At 48.8% G+C, this 15,818-nt stretch overlaps 5 protein-coding genes across 5 annotated transcripts; 2 read left to right on the top strand and 3 right to left on the bottom strand.

The window, feature by feature from the left end:
• Positions 1-657: 657 nt before the first annotated feature.
• On the top strand, positions 658-2,729 carry IL334_006903 (uncharacterized protein; the record flags this gene model as incomplete). The annotated part of the gene is made up of 14 exons (XM_062938600.1): positions 658-663; positions 845-944; positions 986-1,143; positions 1,189-1,199; positions 1,242-1,430; positions 1,472-1,638; positions 1,696-1,748; positions 1,877-1,891; positions 1,938-2,043; positions 2,088-2,185; positions 2,247-2,268; positions 2,359-2,452; positions 2,509-2,514; positions 2,561-2,729. The coding sequence occupies 14 exons, from the start codon at positions 658-660 to the stop codon at positions 2,727-2,729; spliced, it is 1,194 nt and encodes a 397-aa protein (XP_062794651.1).
• A 578-nt stretch (positions 2,730-3,307) lies between these two features.
• IL334_006902 (uncharacterized protein) lies at positions 3,308-5,425 on the bottom strand (the record flags this gene model as incomplete). The annotated part of the gene is made up of 10 exons (XM_062938599.1): positions 3,308-3,443; positions 3,488-3,553; positions 3,606-4,086; positions 4,130-4,222; positions 4,273-4,593; positions 4,638-4,879; positions 4,928-5,030; positions 5,075-5,122; positions 5,170-5,239; positions 5,288-5,425. 10 exons carry the CDS (start codon positions 5,423-5,425, stop codon positions 3,308-3,310), a joined length of 1,698 nt encoding a protein of 565 aa, XP_062794650.1.
• A 719-nt stretch (positions 5,426-6,144) lies between these two features.
• On the top strand, positions 6,145-9,362 carry IL334_006901 (uncharacterized protein; the record flags this gene model as incomplete). Its single annotated transcript, XM_062938598.1, has 15 exons — positions 6,145-6,340; positions 6,396-6,514; positions 6,562-6,715; positions 6,792-6,806; positions 6,856-6,866; positions 6,910-7,242; positions 7,474-7,492; positions 7,539-7,606; positions 7,745-7,932; positions 7,980-8,171; positions 8,219-8,327; positions 8,371-8,615; positions 8,680-8,704; positions 8,747-8,815; positions 8,964-9,362. The coding sequence occupies 15 exons, from the start codon at positions 6,145-6,147 to the stop codon at positions 9,360-9,362; spliced, it is 2,142 nt and encodes a 713-aa protein (XP_062794649.1).
• An 86-nt stretch (positions 9,363-9,448) lies between these two features.
• On the bottom strand, positions 9,449-12,155 carry IL334_006900 (uncharacterized protein; the record flags this gene model as incomplete). The annotated part of the gene is made up of 17 exons (XM_062938597.1): positions 9,449-9,508; positions 9,556-9,804; positions 9,847-10,094; positions 10,136-10,269; positions 10,314-10,384; positions 10,428-10,482; positions 10,534-10,546; positions 10,660-10,681; positions 10,733-11,055; positions 11,106-11,152; positions 11,231-11,241; positions 11,284-11,294; positions 11,434-11,756; positions 11,800-11,875; positions 11,920-11,968; positions 12,022-12,046; positions 12,094-12,155. The coding sequence occupies 17 exons, from the start codon at positions 12,153-12,155 to the stop codon at positions 9,449-9,451; spliced, it is 1,779 nt and encodes a 592-aa protein (XP_062794648.1).
• Positions 12,156-14,332: 2,177 nt separating this feature from the next.
• Positions 14,333-15,557, bottom strand: IL334_006899 (uncharacterized protein; the record flags this gene model as incomplete). Its single annotated transcript, XM_062938596.1, has 6 exons — positions 14,333-14,683; positions 14,736-14,827; positions 14,876-14,964; positions 15,029-15,069; positions 15,115-15,455; positions 15,506-15,557. 6 exons carry the CDS (start codon positions 15,555-15,557, stop codon positions 14,333-14,335), a joined length of 966 nt encoding a protein of 321 aa, XP_062794647.1.
• Positions 15,558-15,818: the final 261 nt, after the last annotated feature.

Below are 15,818 nucleotides of genomic sequence, written 5' to 3'. Positions count from 1 at the left end.
CTAACCCCCTAACCCCTAACCCCTAACCCCTAACCCCTAACCCCTAACCCCTAACCCCTAACCCCTAACCCCTAACCCCCTAACCCCTAACCCCTAACCCCGAAGATTCTCAGTCACGCAACTATGCATGACTAAAATGACTTAGCTAGGCGAACAATTATCATGACATTTCGTCGTCAACAAGCGGTATAAGACCGTGCAAGATGATGGCATGTGGGAAGCCACAAAGCATTGGAAACGTGTATGGGCTAGCACTGTAAGGACACTCTCCACTTGTCATTGTCACACTCAACTTGGAAATAAGAATTATTCGAAATCTGGGGGAAGAGGACACCGCGCGGAAATCGTGTACCCGGTCTCTCCCTTCGCTGTCTCATAGCCGGACCCCCCTTAAGATTGCTGGCCTCAAGGAGCTGTCGTTGCAGCAGTCTGCATGTCCACAAGAGTACGTCTAGAGCAATCATGTGATGCAATGGGAGTATTTTGCGAGTATTTCTCCCGAACCGTCAACGGACGCGTCGGCCAAATAGGAATACATAACGGCTCTTTTTCGGTGAATACTTTGGTTTGCACCGTGCTCGGAAGATACGCTGAACCACTATATCAACAAAGATTAATCTCATCAACTCATCACCCATTGTCGTAGATGCATTAAACATGACAGTGAGTTTGACACGTCTGGCTTGACTGACCAGATAGACTTGCGCGTTGCCCAAAGACTTTTTGTTTGGATTCGCAACGGCAGCTGCTCAGATCGAAGGGGGTGGAAGGGAATCAGAGGTCAAATCTGGGAGGGGACTCTCGGTGAGTGATACTGACGACGACCACACGCTAAAGTCGCTAGATATGGGACCAATTCTGCGACACGCCTGGAAAAATCAGAGACGGAGCCCATGTCAACAGGACGTGTAATCATCTGGCCATGTACAAGGAGGACATTGCGAGTGAGTAGAGTTGCCATACGAGCTATGCTAAATCCTTCAAGTGATGAGAGCGCTCGGTGCAAATTCCTATCGCTTCTCTATAGCATGGCCGCGGGTTATCCCCCTGGGCGGTAAGGAGGATCCAGTGAACGAGAAAGGCGTCAAATTCTACAATGATGTCATTGACGAGTGTTTGAAGCATGGCTTGACCCCGTTTGTCGTGAGTTCAGAGTGTGCTTGGAGAGCGTTGCTGATCAATACGTAGACGCTTTATCAGTACGTGTATTTGTGAAAAGCACGACGGCTGACCTTGCACAGCTGGGATTTGCCCCTTGAATTGTTCAATCGTTATGGTGGCTGGTTAGCCAAAGACTCAATCGTACCCGATTTCACCAGCTACGCCAAGCTCTGTTTCGAACGTTTCGGGGACAGGGTGAAGCACTGGCTTACACTCAATGAGCCGTGGTGTACAGCGGTCTTGGGTCATGGCATTGGACAGTTCGCACCGTAAGTGAACATCGTCGACGACCAGACATTCACGCTTGCAGTGGACATGTTTCGAACACCGAGCCTTGGATCGTCGGACACAGCCTCATGATCGCACATGCATCCGCTGCCAAGCTCTACATCAACGAGTTCAAGCGTGTACAAGGTGGATCCATCGGGATCACCCTGAACGGGGATTGGACTGAGCCATTTGACGAATCGCCAGAGAGTGAGTGGGGTATCCTTTTTACTCGGCTGACTTTTAATAGATATTGAGGCTGCTCAGCGCAAAATGGACTTTGCTCTCGGATGGTTTGCGGATCCGATTTATCTCGGGAGGTATCCTGCCAGCATGGAGCAGATTCTGGGTGACAGGCTGCCCAAACTTACCGAGGAGGATCTGGAGCTTTTGAAAGACAGCTCAGAGGTGAGTGTGCTCCAGCAGAGGTGTTGCTAACGATCTGCAGTTCTACGGATGCAACGTAAGTATAAGCTGTAGTCGCTATGATGTTCTTGACCATGTCTCAGACCTATACGACGAACACAATCAAAGCGGTACGAACGGACGACGAGTTCGCTGGCTACACCACAATGGCTTTTGATACGCCCGATGGAGGTCTGATCGGCAAGCGATGTGAGTTTCCCAGCTTGATAGCATCTGCTAAACCATTGCCACAGCCCAGCTGGGATGGCTCCGGGATGTACCTTGGGGATTCCGAAAGATATTGAACTATTTGTATCAGCGATACCAGAAGCCGATCTATATGACGGAGAACGTGAGTGTTACGTGATGCTTCTCTGCTCACGTCATACAGGGCTGGTGCATCAACGGTGAAGGATCGATACCCATCGAGGAGGCGTGAGTTGTTTGATCAAGTGGGTTAATGCTGATTATTCTTCCCAGTCTCCGTGAGTGGTCCCCGGTACGATATATCTGACCTTGTCGCAGATGACAAAGGGCGTGTTGAGTACTATGCCGGCTACACGCAAGCACTCAAGGAAGCCGTGGAGATAGACGGGGTTGATGTCAGATCGTATTTTGGGTGAGTCACTGCGTTGTATACACTATCTTTTGCTGATGAAGCTGCCTGTTCTTTAGCTGGTCGTGAGTATTTGTGGTTCTCGCGTTGTGTTGTCTAACATCCGCCCAGCTTCCTCGACAACTTTGAATGGGCTTCTGGGCTGGGTCCTCGCTTCGGGAGCGTTTATGTAGACTACGAGACGTTTGAAAGGACTCCGAAGGACTCGGCTAGATCGTTGATGCAGGTGAGTCTGTGGGCAAGCGCTCCAGCTGATGACCCGCCAGTTTTTCCACGATAATATCGAAGGTTCCGTGAAGGGATAGGGCGGTAGAATCGGTATACTTTATTATAAGGAGAGCCTTTGTCATGTACATGTATGAATTGATTCCATATCATTTGTTCTTCTCACAAACTCGGATCAGAGGGCGATCCCTGTCAGAACACTCGGTCGGGTCCTAAGCGGCTCCCTTCGCAACCTTTATCGTTTATGCTCACGACATCTGATCGAAAAGTATTCAAATCCAATCGATTCACTTCTTAATCGACATGGCCAAGTCATCGTTATGACTAACAGTTCGTTCAACGAGACTTGCCAGTTTGCTATCCTCGGACGGCGGACGAAGCAAGGTGGATTCACATTTTGGTAGAGATGCGATTCAGGATATAAACGCACCGCTCTCTGAGGTTAACTTCTCCGCTAATAGCTCCAGCGTAGCCAAAGAGAGTACTGTATACTATCGCCAAAGCATGAGCCGCATATTGAAGTACGAAACTCAATACGATTCATCAAACACTTTAATCAAAAACATTACTGAAATACTGAACCGCCTCGCTACCGACCCTTCTCACTGTACTCCTTCGAGATCCCTGCCCGCACTACGCGGAGACCTTCTCCACAACTCGTCCGTTGTCTTCGATGATGACCTTGTCGACCTTGAGGGAAGCTTTGACAGGGTTGGGCTGGTTGTACACCCACTCGAGCTGTTCAATGGTTCGACCCTGGGACTCGACACTAGGAAAAGGATGAGTATGTTGAGCCACGCTGCCTGAACTCACCAGAAGAAGTACCAGAAGATGGATTCGACAATGTCCCAGCCGACAAAAATGTAGATGTATTTGTACCTAAGTAGTGTGGGTCAGCACCTAGCTATGGTAGGTATAAGCATGCACTTGCCCAATGTTTCCCAGGGCGATGGGGCCAGCGAACTGGTTGATGAACCCAATACCGTTGACGATGAAACCTGAGGCAGCAAGACCCTTGGCTCTCATATTGGTGTCCAGAGCTTCTGCGGGGATAACACCTTGGAGCGGGGTATAGGTGAATGAAAAGACAATGTTGAAGAGGAAGTAAGCGGCCAGGGCGCCTTGAGCGATCCCCTTGACCACGTTTTCACCCTGCGAAGCCAATTTTGCTGACAACCCAGCATTGATGGCAAGAAGGCATGCGCAGGCTATGCAACTTAGCTTTTGCTTATCGACCATTGACTTACTGAAAGTACCAAAGATCAAAACAGGTCTACGAGGCATACGGTCGGTCTGTGACACCGCAGTCAGAGCTCCAACCGCCGAGACAACCGAGTTGAGCAGGTTGTAACCGAGCTGCTGAGGGACACTGGTGACGCCGAGATTGCTGTAAATGACCGTGTTGAAATATCCTGTGAGTGGTGTAAGCCAGAGTACTTGAGATTGCGTACTTACCAAGACCGTTACCGGAGAATTGACCAAAGATACTGATCATCAAGACTTGTGTCATTCTCCATCGACCGTTTTTGGTTAAAAATAGTGGTCGGTCTGGTAGCATATGTCAGTCAGTATACTCAACAGGCAGGGACCATACTCACAGTCCCACCAGACCTTGTCAATTCCGTCGACACGGATGTTCTCTCTCATCTCTGCGATTTCCAAAGCCACGAGCTTGGAATTTGGATCATTGCCGCCGTGATATTTCACCAAGAAATCCATTGCTTCTTCCTCCCTTCCGTTTGCCATGAGGTACTTGGGTGATTCAGGAATAAACCAGACAGCGCACATGACAATGACACAGGCGAACGCTTGGAGAACTAGAGGGATTTGCCACGAGAGGTTAGAGTCGATGCTGTTGCAGCCGTAAGTGACAGCGGCTGCTGGAATGGAGCCTCCAAACCATCCACAATTGTAGAAACCTGGACTTATTCAGCTTGCTGATTCCAACAACACTTGTACTTACCAGTGCATCTTCCTCTCCAATGGGGAGGGGCGATCTCAACGGCGTATGCAGGAGCAGCCACAGTCATGATCGAGATTCCGACTCCGAGGATAAGCCTGGCAACGACGAATTGAGCAACGTGTTTCGCGGTAGCAGCGATTACCATGCCGGTGATGATAACGATACCACCAGCAAACATTGCTTTTCGTCGACCAAAGCGATCGGATATGACTGCTGCGAAAGGCGCCCCGGCCATGGCACCGCTGTGTGGAAACATCAGCTTTTGTTATAGCATCAGCATATGAACTCACACAGTGTACATGGCAAAGATGATCGAGACCTTGGTACCGGTTGTTCCACTGTGGAACGTGTTTTGGAAATGTGGCATCGCAAGGACCGCCGTCATGAGCGATCCTAATACACTGGTCAGTCTACCGTAGCCGCGAGTGGATACTCACCATCGTACCCATTAGCACATGCGCAGCAAAAGGCAATGAATACAGAGACTGAGAGACCTTGTAAGTGTTCAAGCTCGGTGCCGTGAAAGACTCACAGTAGAGCTGGATCGAACGCTTGCTCCACCGAGGAATGTGGCTTTCATGTACAGCCGCGTAGAATTCAGCCTGACAATCAAGTCAATCAACCATGCTTCACACGCATGCCTGACTTACGTTTGCAACGTCTTTCACATGGCCACCATCGGCAGCGCCTTTGAAAGCCTGGACATGAGGGTCCTCATCGTGATGCATGTGCGATTTGAAGTCTTTGTCGTACTCGCCATCTGGTGAGCCTAATGGGATTTGGGACATATTGACGATTTGAGTTATGTGTTGGCTCTGAGTTCAATGTGGTTCCATGACAGCGATGAACACGAAGGATCATCTGCCTTTTATGCTGGGAACGGACTCGAAATGAACATGATGCCAATCATCAAACGGCCCGATTGTCTGGTAGGTGTATCTGGGTTACCATGGCGCCCCATGGTGTGGAGGCGTAGAGGTATGGGGTTCAAGAATCGAAGCTAGCCTTCGCGTTTCCCACAGAAATTAGGCGATTAACTTCGGGCACTCGGTGTTATCGCACAAATGGGATCGAGCTGTCTTGCGCCGTCTTGGAAATTAGTGATCCACTAGAAAGTAACAGTCGGTCCAAGGACGCATTCGTCGTGACGGTAAAGTGCAATAAGCGTAGTTTGATCTCACGTCGTCAGCTGCAGTAAAGAAACCGCAATGCTAAAGAAACCCCATTACGATATGATAAAAGCCCGTAAATATTCGCCGAAGCTTTGTAGCCTTGTTGTAAATCCACGTGCCGTGTCTTAGTGGTTGTAATGACCACCCTTTCAAAGTTCTCACAGTGTACTGAGGTGGCATTATGATGACAACGTGTTGTACCGATTATCTCAAAGTATGGACGGTGTGAGAATAAGCAAACAATGTCAGCTGCGGGCTGCGCCGTCCGCGCCTTCTACCTTTATATATCATCACGTCTTTCGTTGTCCATCATTTCCTCCATGCAAACGAGCAGAATGATAGGTGCTGCTCCTCTTGTAAGGTTTCCGCTAAAGGACAACTGGTCGTTCAGTCAAGTACCCTCTGAACACTGCAAGGATGTCGAGGAATCGTGGAGTCAATGTGAAATCCCTACATCAGTTCATGTTGAGTTGAAAAAGCTCGGTAAGATCCCAGATCCCTACAAAGATCTGAACGAGTGGAGGGTACAATGTGGGTACTGAAATGGTACGCAGAACACTTGCTATCACTTACCAAACCTGAACAGGGATACAAGAAGGCGATTGGGTGTTTAAGACCGCCTTCGATATCGATGATTCAACCCTCGAGAGCAGACACGTTGACCTAGTATTCGAAGGACTAGACACTTACTGCTCTATCACGCTGGTATGTCTCTAGATCCATATACCTAGCTGATCGTATAGAACGGGAAGGAAGTCGCGATCACAGAGAATATGTTCCTCTCTCATAGAGTTTCTGTTAAAGACATCCTCAAAGCGAAAACGAACCAGCTCATTTTGCATTTCAAAAGTCCATGGCACGGTGCACGACAGGCGGAAGAGCACAATGGCGGTCCAATGCATCTTTGTGAGTGACCTGGAGTCGACTGTTTACTAAAGATATGTAGGGAATGGCGCGTCCAACCGGCTGTACTCTCGTAAAGCACAATATGGCTGGGGTGAGTGATCTATATCTGTCCGATATCCAGCTGATCCCCTTGCATACAGGATGGGATTGGGTGGGTACCTTACCGTTTGACATCACCTGATAAACTCATATAGGGACCTGTCATGATGACGGTCGGCCCCTGGAAACCCATCCGTGTGGAGACATACGACGTGCGGCTTGACGATATCCGCGTTGACGCGGTCTTGTCCGGTTCACATTTTGATCGCGCAAAACTGGCAACAAAGGTTACACTCTCCGATAACACGCAGGACTGCTCGCTTGTTATCACTCTTCTGGACACTGATGGAAACGTCATTCGAGCAGTTGACGGCCATTCACCTTTCGAAACGCTGCAATGGGACTTGGGTAGCGACGTCAAGGGGTGGTACCCGCGAGGCTATGGATCTCAGCCTCTGTACCAATTAAAGGTGGAATTGAAAAATCAGGTGTGTTGAACACGAATTTTCTTGTACTAACCAACCGTAGAACGGCGGTGTCCTCGATTGGTCAATCAAACGGGTAGCTTTCAGGAACGCCAAAGTAGTCCAAGACCCTCTCCAAGATGAAAAGGGGACAAGCTTCGTTTTCGAAATCAATGGCATCCGCGTTTTCTGTGGGGGAAGCAACTGGATTCCAGCCGATAGCTTCCTCACCGAGATTGAACCAGAACGTTACAGGGCCTGGGTGGATCTACTCGTGGGTGTAACAGCACCAAAAGGTCTTAGCTGAATGTGTACTACAGGTTCGAGGGAACCAAAATATGCTTCGTGTCTGGGGAGGAGGGGTGTACGAAGCGAAAGAGCTGTACGAGTGAGTGGGTGGATTCATGGCCAGTGCTGATTTGCTTTCAGTGCTTGCGATGAGCTCGGTGTCCTAGTGTGGCAAGATTTTATGTTCGGTTGTGGACTGGTAAGCTACCGACATGCTATCCACTACTGATAAGCCTAGTACCCATCGTATCCCGAGCTCAACGCGAGCATCAAGATCGAAGCTGAACAGGCCGTTACGCGGCTTCGAGACCATCCCTCCGTTGTCATTTTCGCGGGAAATAACGAGGACTACGCTTTGGCTGAATCGATCGGAGTCATGGACTATACCGATAATTCGGGTGACTACATGAAGAGCAAGTTCCCGGCGTAGGTGGTTTATCAATTCTCATGAGCGTTCCACTGACTTACCCAAGACGACATATCTACGAGGTGCTCTTACCCGAAGTCGTCGAGAGACTCTCCAACGTTTTCTACCATCGAAGCAGTCCCTATGGAGGAAAGGATTCCAGCGATCAGACTGTCGGAGATATACACCAATGGAATGTCTGGCATGGGACCCAAGAGCCCTGGGCCAATTGGGATAAACTAGCTGGTCGATTTGTTTCGTGAGTAGCTACATACGGATCGACACGTCTCGCTAATATCGCCTTAGCGAGTTTGGCATGCAGGGTTACCCAAATCTTCGTACAGTCAATGAGTGGAGTGACGACAAGAATCAGCTCTTTCCACAATCCAGAGTATCGGTCAATCACAACAAAGCGGTGAGTTTGATCCAGCCGAACACAGGATACTGACTGTACGCAGGACGGATTCGAGCGTCGACTCGAGCTGTACCTGATGGAAAACTTTCGTCACGCTTTTGACATGCCCAGTTATATCTATTATACCCAAATCATGCAGGCGGAATGCCTCGGAGCGGCGTATCGTTTATGGAGACGAAACTTCAAAGGTCGTGGCAGAGAGTACACTTCTGGGGCACTCGTTTGGCAAATCAACGACTGCTGGCCGTGTGTTTCATGGGCTATTGCCGACTATTACTTGAGACCAAAGTGAGTATATAAGTCTTGTACGTTAGCTTACGTTTCGCAGGCCCGCTTTCTTCACCATCGCAAGGGAGTTGAAACCATACACGGTTGGGGTGAGCAGCGCAATACTCGACCTATGCTGATTTCGGATACAGATGACTCGCAAAGACATCAAGACTCGACGAAACAAGACAACATCTGCTTTCTTTGATACACACGAAGAAGTGAGTGCATGATATCAAATGGTGCTAATCTTCATAGTTGCAACTCTGGGCATGTAACTCCACTCTCGAGGTCGTCGCAGTCCACGTAACGCTCGAGACGTATCACCTAGACACTGGCGAGCGGGAGAAACAATCGTTCGACGTCCAGCTTCCAGCCAACGCTTCTACCGAGATCTGGACTGGTAAAGTCCCGGGTCAGCTCGTTCGCAGTAATGATGCTCAAGTACCCAAGCCCATTGTTGTTCACGCTCGGTTGAATCTTTCCAGCGAGAGCAATATAACAGTCGCTCGATTTTCTAGCTGGCCCGAACCGTACAAGTATCTCACGGTCCCGGATCCCGGATTGAAGGTCAAGGTGCAGGATGACAACGTCACTCTATCGTGTGAGAAACCGTTGAAAGGTCTTGTTTTGGACGTGGATGGGGATGACTGTGAATGGTCCGATCAGGCATTAGACCTATTCCCTGATGACGATCAGGTGGTACAGGCAAAAGGTCTCAACGGCAGATCGATCACATACAGATACATTGGAGACGGTTCTGCCTAGATGAGTAGATGATTGCAATGTATCCTTCAGATCACATTGAGAACAAGGTCGACCTGTTATATTAGCCATGTCCTTGCATCACTGACTTACCAATAATCCTCATCGTTCGTCCCCGTCGGCTCGTCAGGGATCATCATCAATTCTTGCTGTATAAACCATGAGCTTGTGATTAATCGAATGTGACAGTACTTACCAACTGTGTCATAAAGTCCGGCTGGTCATCAGTACCCATGATATTGTCTCCGTTGACCACTTCACGGGCAAGCGGAGATCCTGCTTGAGATTCCATGCCAATTGCCCGTAACGTTCTCTGCACGAATCGAGCCACATAAGCCTGGGCAGTGTTCAGCTCCGTACCCGATGCCCTGGTGTACGAAGCGAGGATGCGTTGTAGGAGATTGATAATGAGGAGTTTTTGAGAAACGCTGGCTAGGTGGAAGATCTGTCGAGTGTGTTAGCTTAAGCGTCTCATAGAGTAGCTCACCTTTCGCATGAGAACCGTCAAAGACGAAGCCATGATGGAGCTTGTATCCTGCATGATCTCCAAGTCCCCATTATTGGCCACAGCATCGATCTCATCGGTGATCCTTGATGCGTAAGACAAACATGCGTCGACGCGGTATGGGTCGTTTGGCGCTGTCTCCAGCTGGTGACGTTTGAGAGTGAGCATGAAGTCAAGTGTCGCCCATAAACCGACATGTTCTTTCTCGTAGTCGAAACCAGGGGGTGGATCTGACACGTCCGTCAGAATCGATTATAATACCACTGCTTACCTTCTTTCCGCCAATACCTCCTTAGCAGAGCTTCACATTGCGCGTGGATGTTCTCCAGAGCCGTTTCGCTATATGCGGATGAGTGGAATGTTGATTCGCATATGGCGCGCCACTGGTCCTTCAACCTGCAGAGTCTACACAAAGCGTTAGCGTGACACTACGAAAGCAAGGAACTTACTCGATGGACGAGGCCAAGTGAACATCCACTGAAGGTCCAAGATATGTATGCTCCCTTGCCCAGGTCAGAGCCTGTATGAATATAAGCGATGGTGTAAATCACTGGTCGACTTACGTCCATCATATGATTCGGCTGTATAGCGACTGGCAAGCCATACGTCTGACTTAGGCTAATTGTGTCATGGGGTAAGCACACAAGCCATCTGCGCATTTCCACTCACCCTCTATCGAAACCTTAAGCAATACAACGTCAGCATCATAGACCCCTCTTACCTCACGTCAACGTACAGAATAAACCTGCGATACATGATCAGCTATACACGGCAGAGCGGCATTACCAAACTCACACATCCAGGTTCTCTCAACGTTCTAATTCAAGTCATTATCAGCCCAAGTCTCGTGATCTGTTCAAGGACTCACCAATATCTTCCTCGCTGCCATCTCGTCATCTGGTAGCCGCTGAGTCCTTGGCACGTGCCAGTACAACTGATAACCTATGCGAATGGCTATGCCAATCTTTCGCCATGCCGATGTATCCGCAGGCAACTTCCAATACACCAAGATCATTATAGTCTGGACGATCCCAGCTTCAGCAGCTCCACCGTTGATGGCACGATTAAGTAGAGTTTGAGTATGGGAAAGAAGGATGTTATGCAATTCAGGCCGTGCGAAACGACTGGCAGCGGTGAGTACAGCACTGAAAAGGACGGTGCTGGTATTACGCAGGTGTTGTATTGTATGCACTAATGGATGTTCAGCAGGGAATCGTACGGTAAAAGGACAAAACACGTACGCTTTGGATCCAGTACAGCCACCAATGGGTTCAACCGGTCATGGAACCTTTACGGATATCAGCTAGGAATCTGCGTCAATGACTTACAGTTGGACCAAGCTGAGTGCTTCTATCTCGGAGAGTACCATGAGGTTGACTAAAAGTATATGTCAACACTCGTATGTTATTTCTTACTCACCAGGATCATCCCTAAATGTCACTTCCAATATCCCATCTCCTTCAGTCCTAGCGGTTCTATCAGGATGGTTCAAAAAGAACGGCGCAGTGGCTCCATTCACCTGCAAGGCGCGGTCGGCGGGGTCGAGATATTCCGAGAGATCCAAATCACGATGTGTGCCATTCCCGTCTACGTCTGATGATAGTGGTGATGCTTGGATTCCAGATTGTAACAACGCGCCGTCCTGCGAAGGACCACGATTGGTAGATTTTTGCTGAGACGAGTTGGACAATACTTTATTACCGTTCAGTAGTCGATCATTAGGACTGTGAGAGATAGGATTCAGGACGGATGTTGTGAAGTGAGTTGTGTGAGTATTGGTTACAAGAGGGTTGGTGAATCCCACGTGCATAGGTTGTATCAAAGAGGGATTAAACACTGTGCTCGAAGATGCGTTGGTTGGGGAAGTGGTGTAGGACAGCATGGTGTCGTTGCTGGACATCTATCAGTTACAACGCATCTGACCGTCAAACTCACTCGTTACCACTGGTCCGACGAGGCCGACCCCGACGTTTGTTCACAGCAGGCGGCGTACACGCCAATCCGTAACGCACTAGTCTTGCTCAGCCAAATACCTACACGCGGTAAACGACTCACAGCATCGCATACAAGCATAATCCAGCCCTTCATTCCGCAGACATCGCACCTATAGTGATATGTATCAATACTGTCCTCCACGAAGTGCAGGTACAAATTCACCTTGTTTGAGCGACATGCAGCACAGCTAAATTCAGATGTCAGCTTATGATGAACATTGAACGAGACACCTACGCCAACTTGGATCGTGCTGATCCTGGTTTTTCTGTGGCTGTAGAGGAAGGTCCAGGTGACATGTCGTTCGATGTCTGTAGTGATGTATGAGCGATGAAGGATGAAAAGTGAACAACAACACATGTCGCCGTTATTACCCCGTGCTTCTTGTTGGGTCCCGTGGAGTGTCCCGCTCCCCCTTTTCCCCTTGTTGATTCGGAAACAACGACGAAATAACCGTGAACAGCGGAGGGGACAATGAGGCACCCGTTACTTCCCACGTGGTGTTCTCGTTCACTCACGGGAGTTTCGCCATCCACTAATAATTTCAAGCTACATCTGTGTATGTACCCACACATCGTTAACATCAACACGCTCATTATCTGATGGACACAATGAACCCCAAAAACCGCTTTCAGCGTGTCGGGATCACCAATAATTGTATACAGCTCATCACTGAAGACAAGCAAAGCATCGCGTGTATAAACCCGCACCAGGTCCTCCATCCTACACTCTATGCTTCAACATGATTCACTACTTCCTGGTCTTCACCGTATCTCTGCTTCGGCAAGCCAGATTGATTCCGTCTGTCTCTACCACTTCCCAAGACAACGATTCTCACCGCATCGTGATTCAGACAGTAGACTCCAAGATCGATGATACTCGACGACGATGGGGGATCAAGGGTCTTAGCATAGCCCTGGTTGCTTTACCAGACTATGTGGATTTCGCGACTGGGGCGCAAGAGGTGGATGGGCATATCAAGACATATCTTTGGTCAGGCGAACGCGTAGGGAGATGAGTTTGCGACCAAGGTGAGCAGTATAATCTACAAAGGCTACAGGTCTAATACTTTCTTGAATAGACACTGTTTGTCATCGGTTCCATTTCCAAACATCTAGCAGGCTATCAGTCTTCTCGTTCCAAACAATACTTCCTTATCCAATGGTTCATCTCTCGCGTTGACCACCAAAGTGAGCGATGTGGCTTGTGCTGGAAACACGAAGCTTAGGGTGGTGGAATCGCTAGGACGACATGCCTGCTCTTGGAAGCGTCATCTCGACAGGCAATGACATGGTGAATCGCTCAAGCGGATTTTATGAAAGTTAGGAGGCTTATAAGACGTCTGATACAGGTTGAATCCGCGTAACTATCACCATCTGTCTTGCGGGCTATCATCATGCCAGCGACCACAACGAGCTTTTCCATTCTAACCAAACCTCCTACAATTCCCCATATCACCAGTGCGTATACTCATGGTCTTGGTCAGTTCATGTATACCTACCGAGGATTTGCCGTTCATTCGCATGATGGTGCGAGCGTGAGCATCAGATTGCCGGATCTTGGCGTTGGGATGAAGTAACAAATGATCAGAACTTCGAAAAGAGTCTCGCGACAATGCTTGCATACATCCTACTCGATGCCATCTTGAATCTAGACCCAATTGACTGGGAAAGTAGAATCCTTGCTGGTCTCACCGGTATATCGGCTCCGTCTGACAGCGGTAGTATGACCGATGCTCAAACACTACAAGCAACACCGGAGTTTGACGATGACCATCTCCGCCAAAACCATTCATTATAGGAAACTACGGTGACTCCGCTTACGGTTACTGGTCGATCCAGACACACAAGCTATCAACAGAAGACTGATCAAATGGGCTTGTACCAAGATTCGAACTTCACCACCATCCTCACTCCACCTTCTTCACTCATTATATCTTCACACCATACAGTTACTTGGCAAAAGTATCCGATCAAAAAGTCGATCAGATACTGTAAAATTGATCGGATACTTTTGCCACCTAACTGTATGACGTCAACCTGGAAGGAATGTTCATCACAGATCTTACGAGGATCAAGCAGTATCTGGCACAAGTGGTGTTGGCTTCTCACCGGATCTGCTGTCTTTGTGGAAGGTGATGTGGCTCTTTTCAACGTATCGCAAAAGCGTCCCACGGTAGCTTCTACTCGGGTAGTCGAAGAATAATTACAGGAGAAAGCTGAAGTGTGACTCCAGAGGGTCTCGGGTAGAGATGATTTCTGCCATGAGCGTCCCTTCAATTCGAATATGGCATGTCAAGTATTGCCATCAGTCTAATCTATGCAACCATATATCGTGTCAAACAAGAACAGTATGCTCGATCGCAGGCTTTCAGAGCAGGTCATCGTGATCGCTCAAGTCTGAAAAGCAATCACACAAAGCCACTTATCGATATACATCCACCCACATACCTGTGAGCTCTCTCAGCTACGATAAACTAGTCAACCGGTAAAGCAATCTTGATGGCTTCCACAAGACCAGGTTGCGTTTGCTTCCATCCCAACGCTTTAGCTTTCTGACTGACAGGCATGAAAGAGTTGGTACCAAACATGTACATATCGCCCTGACCATCATCCAAACGCCTTGCACCAGGGTTGGGTATATCACCTCGAGCATGGAGTCGATCGCCGACAAGGGTGATGATGGGTCCCCAAGTGTGTTGGTCAAGACCGGCGTAGATGAGATTGGACCATCCATGAGACTCGGGCGAGGCCTTGGTAGCAGCGGGGGACGATAGAGAGTGTTTCAACAAGACGAGGTACAATCCCGACAGATCTTGAACGTGGACCTATTGCCATGCTCAGCGAATGTCAAACGGCAAGGGGTGAAAGATCGCTCACATGCCCCCAGATGTTTTCGCCCTTTCCAATGTAAGCCGCTTGACCTGTCCTTTTGGCGTATCGAACATAGGCTGGGATTTGGAGGGACAGTCCTACGGTATTGTGTCAGTTTCTGTTCGACGTTGCACGTTGTCACTCACTGTTGCCAGGACCGGTACCTTGACCATAAACCGTTGGTGACATAACAATGTAAGCGGAGATAGTACCTCTTGCAGCAGCTCGGGCAACACTAAACCTTGATTAGCATGCCAGCGGAGTAGAAAACTTACATTCTATCGCCGCTGTGGAAGAACGCAGTATCAGGTAATGATTCCCATCTTTCATGATCGGAATCCTAGAATAACATCAGCTTGCATAGGTTGCTGTATGATCTACTCACTCTCCACACGTCAGTGCCGGTTTCTCCATTGGATCCATACATGACAGAGCCAGTACCAGAGGTGTGCAGCAACACCGGTTTGACTGCCGCAGATGCAGCACGCTTCTCAAGGCCATCAACTAGAGCTTGAATGGAATCATCACCACCCCCAAAAGGGACAGCAAAGTTGAGCACCACATCGTAAGACTCGGCCAATTGTCGGAGCAAGGAAGGATTCTCGACATTCCCTTCGACAATGTTGATACCGAAAGGTTGAAGGATGCTTTTTTTGGTTTCGTCTCGAACAAGAGCAGTGATGTCAAGTGGTTTGTATTCCTTCAGCAGGTCGACAAGCACGGTACCTTGTTTGATATGTGAGTCACTTAAGCTGAAAACCGCATGCGGAACTCACCGCCAATATAACCAGAGGCACCGAGCAAGAGGATTTTGGGGTCTGAGGGCATTATCGATAAGAATGTGTCTATTGTAAAGTTTGTCTTTGATCGTCTGGACAAGACAGTGTATGAGAGCTTGAGAGGTCTGTTTGGGAAATCTGTTCGTGAATAGACCATGTATGGCACCTTTTATACCTGCTTTGTCCGATCTAGCTCGGTCATGGAGTTATCAAACATCGTGGTTTCCACGGGAATTCCGCCACTTCTCACGGAGTTTCCATCGCATCGTTATCTCATTTAGTCATTCACGGCAATTCCACAAGTATACCA

This window comes from Kwoniella shivajii, chromosome 9 (assembly GCF_035658355.1).
Source record: "Kwoniella shivajii chromosome 9, complete sequence".
NCBI classification, from domain to species: Eukaryota; Fungi; Basidiomycota; class Tremellomycetes; order Tremellales; family Cryptococcaceae; genus Kwoniella; species Kwoniella shivajii.
Note: the sequence above shows the minus strand (reverse complement) of the source record. Positions and strands in the feature narration are given on the sequence as shown.